General features: G+C 38.2%; 1 protein-coding gene across 1 annotated transcript; it reads right to left on the bottom strand.

Annotated features, from left to right (window-relative positions):
• Positions 1-4,713: 4,713 nt before the first annotated feature.
• On the bottom strand, positions 4,714-5,543 carry LOC144648701 (uncharacterized). Its single transcript, XM_078508186.1, has 2 exons — positions 5,385-5,543; positions 4,714-5,099 (listed from the first exon to the last, which is right to left on the bottom strand). The coding sequence occupies exons 1-2, from the start codon at positions 5,448-5,450 to the stop codon at positions 4,812-4,814; spliced, it is 354 nt and encodes a 117-aa protein (XP_078364312.1). The 5' UTR covers positions 5,451-5,543; the 3' UTR covers positions 4,714-4,811.
• Positions 5,544-10,062: the final 4,519 nt, after the last annotated feature.

Raw genomic sequence — 10,062 nt, 5'->3', positions numbered from 1 at the left:
ATTTATAAATCGCGCATTAAAATTCAGTTGAGCAGTTGGTGGGGTGATGATTCTATCCCGAAGTTCCTTATAGACAGATTTGGAAACCACTGTTTTGATTAAAATGCTTTGTCCATTTAAAATTACTTTTATCGGATCAATTTAGGTTTCTGGGAAACTGCTCACCTACCCCTCCCCAAACCTAACATTAACCCTTACTTATCGCTTTGGGCAAAATGTTAGGTTTGGGGAGGGGTAGGTGAGCAGTTTCCCAGAAACCTAAATTGATCCCTTTTATCTCATCGTGCATGTAAAAAGGTTCATCACCTTTATATACAAACGTTTTTAATGATTCACGCCATTCTACTGGTAGAGCGTCTATTAGTGTAACAAGTCTAAAGACATCTAACCAAAATAGTGCATGAAAGTTGTAATGTTTTAGATGCATACTTAGTTTTCTAGTTTGAGCAAGCAATGATTGAGAATTTTCCACTTACCCCACACGTAGAGTTCTTGTTACTCATACTTGTATTGAAATCCTTCAATCCTGGGAGTGTTTCAGTGGAGAATGAAAAAGTCCATGAAGATCCCGCAAAAAACTTTTCACTGAAAAAATTGCGCTCGCTTGACGTGATTACACATACATTGTTGGTGGACTTTGACTTGATAGTGTGCACGGCCTTACCATCTAAAGTTTGGTAAGGACTCAAGTTTAGAACTGTCCTTCCCTGCCTCGAAGCATAGAAATAACTTCCGTCATAAGAAGGGAATCTTGGTTTTATAAGATCTTCTATTCTAGCGTGAACTGGAGAATCCGGCCCTTTGCTTTGTACTCGAAACGGACAATCCATCAGAGTGTTTCCGTTAAATCGCTTTGTTTGCCCGGTATCGTTGACTTCGTCGATAAAATCAACTATGACTAGCTTCATGTCATAGGTTTTTTGGTCCTTCTTCTTTCTCCTGCCATATGGGTTAAACCGTCCAGAGGCCAAAGAAGGTTGATGAAAAGACGGCATGAGTGGATGACTGCCACTTGAAGCACTTGAAGGAGAAGAGAGGAACCTAGAACGTGACCAGTACTTTGTGCAAGTGCATTGTCTTTTTGGAGAGAACGTGCAATTGCAGAAGCACTTGCTGTCCGCCTTGGTCAGTTTCCAGACTGGTATGTCTGTAACACGTTTAAAAGGTCTTGCACTAGTGAGCTCTGTCGATCAGCCATAACGATATTGCAGATGTAAAGTAGTAGTAGTGTACTCAACTGTTCTGGATTAAAGACAACTTTATTATGATAATTCACATTCATTTATACCTACTTCTTACGAAATATTATTTACGTAAAGTAAGGGATCTCAGAGAGATTTTTTAGTTTACGCAACAAGGCGTTACTAACAACTAATTATGACCAGCAGAACGTCCAAAAAGACGCAGAAAATGTTTGCTGTCGATAATTTATTATATCCGGCAAGACTGCTGAAGGCGAATTCTTCTAATAATTAAATAATAATAGTAATAATAAAGGATGTATTGTGGCTCTTCGCTTGTAAAATCAAAACTATAAGAAGCTACCTAAACTATAAAATACAAAACGTGACCAAAAAATATGCTAATGTAACATTGTAATATGCTACTAAAATGTAATATGCTACTAAAAATGTAATATGCTACTAAAAATGTTACAATTAAAAATAAGAACAGTAGTAAAAATAAAATAAAAACTATAAATATAGAACGTGATTAAAATGAGGATTTTGCTCTCTGAAGTAAAAACATTCTTGTGGCCGTTACAAAAGAAAAAAATCTGTAGAGTGTCATACTGTCCAGCAGGAAGTTAAAGGTTCGATTAAAAGGGTCCAATTCTTTTGGAAAGAGCTGCCACTGATGAACGCAGGTTGTAAGAACATGTCAACTTTAGAACACTGTGCTCTTTTCTTTTCCTTGAAATGTGTACAGCTTTTTGCAAACAGATTCTACTGCTAAACCAACACCCCGCTCACATTTTTTGTATGTCCCAAAAAAGACACATGATCTTGAAGGTTGGCACCTTTGTCTTTTCTTCCATGAAGTTAATCCGATGCTCTGTCATTATATCTTTTCAAATAAAATCAGTGAAGTCCTTTCCAACGATCTGAAATAAAATATAAAAGAATAATTTAGCTAAAATCATTTCTGAACTCGGAAAGTCCATTAATTTTAATATTGCTAAGGGACTTGTTGCCAAGACTGAAGCAGCTGACGTGCTGTTGGTTTGAGAGATTTAAACACATGTGCTGCGCTTAAAGGGAACGACTTTCACCTATGTTTCCTTATTTTCCCCTCAGTACGTCTGATATGCATACTAAAGAATTATGCAACTATGATATACACAGGACCATCTCCAACTTGACATTTTTGAGAAGGCTTTGTCGGTGCCTCCCTCTGCTTTCTTCTGAGGGTTGTTAAATGTCTCCTCCTGTATTCAAGTAGCTGTTTTAAATACATGTATTCTCTTTGACAAGCCTTGCTACTTTCTTTATTACTTTCCTCATTCACGTCCTGACATTTCCTTTTCAGATTTATTTCCTTTATTAAACCTCTTTTACATTTGTATTTTTTGTTTTAAGCCTGCAATATCACCCAATATTTCTTGCGGCACTGGAAAAACAAGTATAATGTGAGTAAACCATCAAACGTCACAGAAACATATCTGAAAGTGCTTGTAAAAAAAGTGTCCTGGAAAATTGAGTCTAATACGGTTCAGTCTGTTATTATAGGATTGACTATAAAGAAAATCAGACGACTGCAAAGCTTAAAAAACAATCTTACACTAAAGCTATAAAGAACAAAATTGGTTTCCCATTCCAGCTTGAGCAAACATCCAACAACAGTATCATTGCAATCATCAGTGACAAAAAGCTCTCTCTCTCTCTCTCGCCAACTGCCATTGAAGAGTTTGAAAGGTCAGTGACTGCAATTTTGATTTTTGGTATTGATTTAATTATTACACTGAACAGCCAGCATTTTATCACAAAGGTAAATGACAAGTTGTACATGCTCAGTACCTTTCAGATGTTATTTATTTGCCTGTGCAAGGACGTTTTTTGCACTGTATGTTGTTAAAAAGATAGCATATATATTGTTATTTAGATATGAGGGCTCTATTTAACGTACAGTTTTGGACCAGTTTGATCCGGTTGCATGAATACCTGGCGTTATCAATGGATGAAATAGATAATTGATAACAATTCATGCCAATAGATAACAATTTAATCAACTGATATCGAAATCTATGACCAATTGATGGCCAAAAACTTGTTTTTTAATTGCCGTCGATTTGTATGGATAAAGTCATTTATTTTCATATTTTCATTTTTTTGGGAGGTGAAAAAAACATGCTTTTACCAAAGAAATACCATGAAATGTAATTGTGTATTAATTACATTACATTATAATAGTTCTTAAAATTGCAGGGAACAGATCTAGAACCAAGCTATCAGCTGGCCAAAGAAATTAAGAACACATTTTTTTTGCTACTTGGAGCCTGTGTGTAAGAGATTGCTAAGTCAAATGATAAATCTGCCAAAAATTTGTCATTTTTTAATTTTAAGGCCCAGGGTGGTGCTTGTTGACCACTATCAATCGCTTTCATTCCCACGATCTCCTTTCTTCAATTACTGTCGCAATACTTAATTACTGATGACTTTCATATGGTTGTGAACGACCTGGATATTACACCAGACGCAAGTCAGGAAAATGTAGTATTATGCCATCACAAAAAGGAATGTTTCGGTATGTTTCAGATTATGTCTATTTTCGCCTAAATGTTAACTTACAAAGATCTTTGTATGTAATAAATAAAAATTCAAGCGTAACAAGCGCATACAAAGCATATTTGCCTACATGTTCTTTTGTTTTTGAACTGTGTAGCGTTGTACGTAAACGCTTTGTCCTTGCTTACCTCTCATTTTCGCTTTCATTGGCGATAAGATGGTCCAACTCACTTTCCTCCACACTTGACATTCCTTCATGATCGCTATCTTCATCGTAGTTGAAGGCTGTGTCTTCTTCTCGGTCGGTTGTCCATTACGCTCAAAATTGATTATGCAAATAAAAAATTCGGTACGCATAATTTATTTAACCGATCGCTATGAAACTCAGCCAGTGATTGGCTAATTTTATCTACTTACTTTGTGCAAAGTATGACATCAACCGGATGTAATGCAATCCTTTTTGGAATTTTCGCATTACCGGTCCAAAAGGACCGGTAAATCGCCATGCGTGACAGGAATAAGTTAAGATATGGGAGGGAAAAATTTTACTCCTCCTGAATGGAAGTAAGAAAGGAAAGGAAAAGGCATAACCTATTTGAAAACGAATCTCTTTCTCCCAAAACTCAGAAAATCCAAAACCAAGCTATGGCAAAGTGAAAACATTTTATTGACAAGATTACACAAAAGCCATCTTAAACCCGTCCAGGTTGTTAACGGAACTAAAAACGCGTCCTGAAGAAAAGGCAGGAGGATAATTGTACTTTGAAGATGCTGTGGCAGCTGCCAGAGTATCAGCAGGTTTAGTTAGACCCAAAACCTTGTCCGTTTGACAGTAATACTGGGCCATTTAAGTAGACTTCCATCCCACATGCCTTGCAATGTCAGCCAAAGGGACTTCTAACATAGACAACGTAGGTAATCGAACAACCGCTTCTGAAGCTATGCATGGTTTCGCCTTCGGATATTCGGACATTGCATAGTTACCTTTCGATAATCCTTTGTCTTCTTGCCCGACATCAAGACAAAGACCAATGGTACCTGTTTCACGTTGTCCTCACATCTAACATATGCGTTGATGGTCCAGAGTTAAGTGAAGGGGTGGCGGAACAACTTGAAAATACCATCCATAAACCAGGTCTTGGCTTTGCTGAGGAACTCAAGTTGTTTTTGGGTGGCAAAGACACGATGGCGTCTACTGTTAACTGTCACATCTGCTTGTAAGAAGCCATCAGGAATGTGATCTTCTTCCAAACTGAAATCCATGTCTACTGGGTCTTTGGGCCTGGTGTTTTGTCTAAGACGGTTTGCAGCTTGCGCCAATAACTTCGGTTTTGAAAGGCTTGGGCTTGGTCCATCAAGTTTCTTAAGAAGGACCTATATAAAAATGAGGGGACAAAATTCTATAAGCGGATGTCAAATTGAGAATTGGATAATTCTCGGGAAACACAAAGAACACCGTAATACCCTAAAGGCAAATGGTCTTTTTTTCAACATTAATGAAAACAAAAGTAAGAAGAAAAAGAAAAATATTTTAGAAAGGTGTTTATCTCTGTACATATAAAGGTGGTCCAATCAAGTCACATATAAGGTATGAGGTACAATCTTATGCTGTGCCACAAAAAATAAAGAAGAATTATCAAAATATTTAATTTATATTACCTCATTAACAATAGCTGGTGCAGGTTTGAACAAGTCTTTTATGGCCTCTGCCTTTACTTCAACCATGATCTCTGCAGCAGTGGCTGCCCCGGTAGCTGGCTGGTGGTTGTGACTGGTGCTGTTGGATTGGAAGGTGCCGCTGCGTTCTACTACCAATGCCTTGCATCAGATTTTCCTCTTCTCTATTCTGAAAAGAGCTTGTTTACAACTCTCCAGGACCTCTGGCCTGAGCTATATCGGTGGAGTTTGGTTTGGGGTGGGGTGTTTGAAGGTAGTTTTTGGTAGAATTAGAAATTGGGGTGAACTGGGTATACCAGGTTTTTTTTACATACAGTGGATCGAATCCATTCCCTTACACACAAAAGTACAATAATGCCACTTTATGCTTGTTTATCACTGAACCAGTTCAGAAGATAAAGGCAAGAAACTTATAAAAAAAGGAAGACGTTGTGACAACAGTGATCAAAGTTCTGAAAGAGATTGATACAACAAAAATTTGTTGAATGCCATTGCGCTACGCAAGCGTTTTGGTAAACCAAAAAAGTGCATGAAAGTTTTGATGCATACTTAAGTTTTCTAGTTTGAGCAAGCAACGATCAAGAATTTTCCACTTACCCCACTCGTAGAGTTCTTGTTACTCATACTTGTATTGAAATCCTCCAATCCTGGGAGTGTTTTAGTGGAGAGTGAAAAAGTCCATGAAGATCCCGCAAAAAACTTTTCACTGAAAAAATTGCGCTTGCTTGACGTGATTACACATTAGTGTGATAACATAACGTATACATTGTTGGTGGACTTCGACTTAAGAGTGTGCACGGCCTTACCATCTTAAGTTTGGTAAGGACTCTAATTTAGAACGGTCCTTCCCTGCCTTGAAGCATAGAAATAACTTTCGTCATAAGAAGGGAATCTTGGTTTTATAAGATATTCTATTCTAGCGCGAACTGCAGAATTCGGCCCTTTGCTTTGTACTTGAAACGGACAATCCATCAGAGTGTTTCCGTTAAATCGCTTTGTTTGCCCGGTGTCGTTGACTTCGTCGATAAAATCAACTATGACTAGCTTCATGTCATAGGTTTTTTGGTCCTTCTTCTTTCTCCTGCCATATGGGTTAAACCGTCCAGAGGCCGAAGAAGGTTGATGAAAAGACGGCATGAGTGGATGACTGCCACTTGAGCACTTGAAGGATGAGGAACCTAGAACGTGACCAATATTTTGTGCAAGTGCACTGCCCTCTTGGAGAGAACGTGCAATTGCAGAAGCACTTGCCGTCGGCCTCGGTGAGTTTCCAGACTGGTATGTCTGTAACACGTTTAAAAGGTCTTGCACTAGTGAGCTCTGTCGATCAGCCATAACGATATTGCAGATGTAAAGTACAAGAAAATAGTAGTGTACTCAACTGTTCTGGATTAAAGACAACTTTATTATGATAATTCACATTCATTTATACCTACTTCTTACGAAATATTATTTACGTAAAGTAAGGGATTTCAGAGTGATTTTTTAGTTTACGCTACAAGGCGTTACTGACAACTAATTATGACCAGCAGTACGTCCAAAAAGACGCAGAAAATGTTTGCTGTCGATGGTTTATTATATCCAGCTTTGGTTAATATTCCTTTCCCTGTGCCAAGAATATTGTTCATTAAACCAGGATTTTCGTTTTCCTTGAACGGTTTGTCATATCAGGGCTCGCGGAAATGCATTTTACAAAGGATTGTAACTCTAAATAGCAGATATATAGATTGTTTATGCCAGGCGAGTTTACATGAAGGTGTTAAAGTACCAGGAAATTCCCTTGTCACATGTCAAAGTCGATTACCTAATTATTTGTAATGATTACAAAACCACTTGACGCAATTGTACATTTTTTAACGGTGCGAAACCCTGAGTTTTTTAACTCACCAGTCTTTGTTCCTGCATACTTCTTATCAACACGATTTTTAACTTGGAAAATTCCGAGTTTTGGTGAGAGGGCCGATTTCACTCCTTCCATCGATTCCTGTTAAACATTTTAATTGAATTTCATTAATTAATATCAAATTGAATTAATCAATTAATCTTGTGAAGCGGGTAGGGGGTTGGCTAAAACGCGAGCTTTACTCTGTTACTTTATATGAAGCACACAAAGGCTATATATTTGTTTCTGAAGCCCCAATGCTCTCCTTGTGGTACGTATTCTTCCAGCCATAAACCCAAGCACAGGGAACTTTGCGTTAAACGCATGCGCATAAGACTCGAGGTGACAATATTGGCTCGATCACAAGAAATCTACGTTTCTAAAATGCCATCCAATATGGTAAACACCGAGATGACTAAACGTCGTACACACGCATGCGCATAAGACTCGAGGTGACAAATATTGGCTCGATCACAACAAATCTACATAATTCTAAAATGCGGTCCAATGGTAAACGCCGAGATGACTAAAAGTCGTACCATCCAAGATCGAAATACGTCTTTGTAGTCTCAAAAGTGAAAAGGAGAGGCAGAAACTGATGGGAAATCAAGTTCTTTGACAAGGCGACAATTTGTAACAATCGAGCCGCATTTAGCCCTTTCTTCTATCATCATAATGCATTTTGTATAAGCTTTTAGCTTCGGTATGAGCTTCAACACTTGATTTTAGTTGGAAACACAATACTCGTTCGCTAAAAAGAAATACAAAAAGAAATGAACAATATACGATTTCTCGAATACACGTAAAACTTGACATGATTTTTCGTTCCGGTAAATTGGTACAATAATTAAATAAATGATAGCTTATAGAGAAATCATATAAATACGCGCGTTAAAAAATATTAAAAAACCAATAGAAAAAAAAAGAGAAAAAAATTCTGTTAGTTCAGGATTCGAACTCAACAATTCCGAGCTTCAGTTTACAGTTCACTGCCACTTCCAGTTGTGCCACGACGCCACAACCGGAAGTTGATGTGAGAAAAATCGGATTTGAACCGCTGAGTCATTCCCTGGAAAAGCGGGCTCAACTAAGTGTCGAGGTTTCTGTGTCGAAACCGGCAAAAACCTACGGTTTACTTGCCTAGTGATTTGCTTTGGTGACAGCATTTCACATTTGAGCATCTGTAAAGTGCATGGACGTTCAATTCGAGAGTGGTCTCAGTAGTGTTTGTTGAAGAGCTCGATTTCGCTGCTTCACTCGAACTGAACATACGTACACTACAAGTTACGAATGGACTCACATCATTGTGGAGAGTGACTGAGGGTGGAATTATTCATGGCTGTTGCTTTGGGAACCATCATAGGTAAGCAAAGCATGAACATTTTAAAATATTTGCTGTTTGTATACGAAACATTTGATAGATTTTCCTTCGGGTATGGTCGGAAGCGCTCGTAAAAGTCACCTGACAAATGACGTGTACTAAACCTTGCTGAACTCAGCGATTCGCCTTTAAAGCATCACTTGTGCCCATAAATAACCAAATTTTCTACATTCATATGGATTCTTATACGTATCAGACAACAATCTGAACGACTAATATACAAAACAGAAATTTTGTTTCAAACAAAGGATATTTTGACTTGCTTGTTATTTTCATGTTGCAAAATTCTTGGACTGCCACAACTTGCATTTATAAGCATAAACTTTTGGAGTGAAAAAGTAATCAACCTCATTATTTTGGAGGGTGAGGATCAGGCATGTCAACTGACATGCCCTTCCTTAATGAAGGAATCCAACTTTAGGTAAGTTGCTAACGTTTAGGGTGTTACTGGGGTGGGGGTGGGGATTTTATACAAACACTGATAAGCATTTTGACTACATTTATAGTAATACACCTTTATACTATTTCCTCTTTAACCTACAGCTGTACATGATTTTTCTTATTTCAGGTGCAACAGTTTATTCTTTGTTCAACATGTATGGAACCAAACGAACACTGCATATATCCAAGTAAAAGAGAAATGTTAACAACTTTGACACCTGCTGAGATACTTATAAGCTGCAACACCTTGGAAGCCTTTTTGGACATTGCCTGCAGGACAAGTCATATGGTAAACTTCACGGAATAAAACTGAGAATTACATGGGTCTGAAAAAGAAAGGCATCAAGTACAAGTATTTTGACTTCCTTGGACTACATTTATGAGTAATTACAGAATTCAGAAACACTTCAATTTGAACTCGGTCCATTCACTTTCGGCCATGTACATCACTAAAAGTCAAGGATGCCTACAAAGAAGATGCATTGCTTCAGAAAAATTCTGGCATTCTACATGTCACCACCTAATAGCGGAGCTCAAAAGGCGCCGAAGGCGCCTTGTGCGTAGCCCCATAGGCAGGCAAATGGTATTCTATCGAACCGAGAAATTTTGGTTGTCGCGTACGTCCGTACGATAGTACGTACGCACGGATTAGGCCTGGGAACGAGCTAGGCTCCGGTGGCAACCCGCGTCTTTTGGCGGGAAAAATCATTACTAATAGACATGATTGGACGTCTTTGTTATGTCAAATTGACAGCTGTCAAAACAAGGTTTCCGCTGACCAGTATCACATGATCATATCGCGGGCTCAGATGTAGAACATCGAGGTTGAATGTTTTTTTAAAGTTGATCGCTGATCAAGTGACATTTTACCATTGAATCGCGGGCACAAATACTTTTCTGTGTGGAATTACATGAAGTGGAAAGTGAAATTGGGGAGGTCCGCTGGTTGCTGTTCG

The sequence above is a fragment of the Oculina patagonica genome, chromosome 4 (genome assembly GCF_052425735.1).
Source record: "Oculina patagonica isolate OP01 chromosome 4, crgOcupat, whole genome shotgun sequence".
NCBI lineage: Eukaryota > Metazoa > Cnidaria > Anthozoa > Scleractinia > Oculinidae > Oculina > Oculina patagonica.
This window is presented reverse-complemented; position numbering and strand designations above follow the sequence as displayed.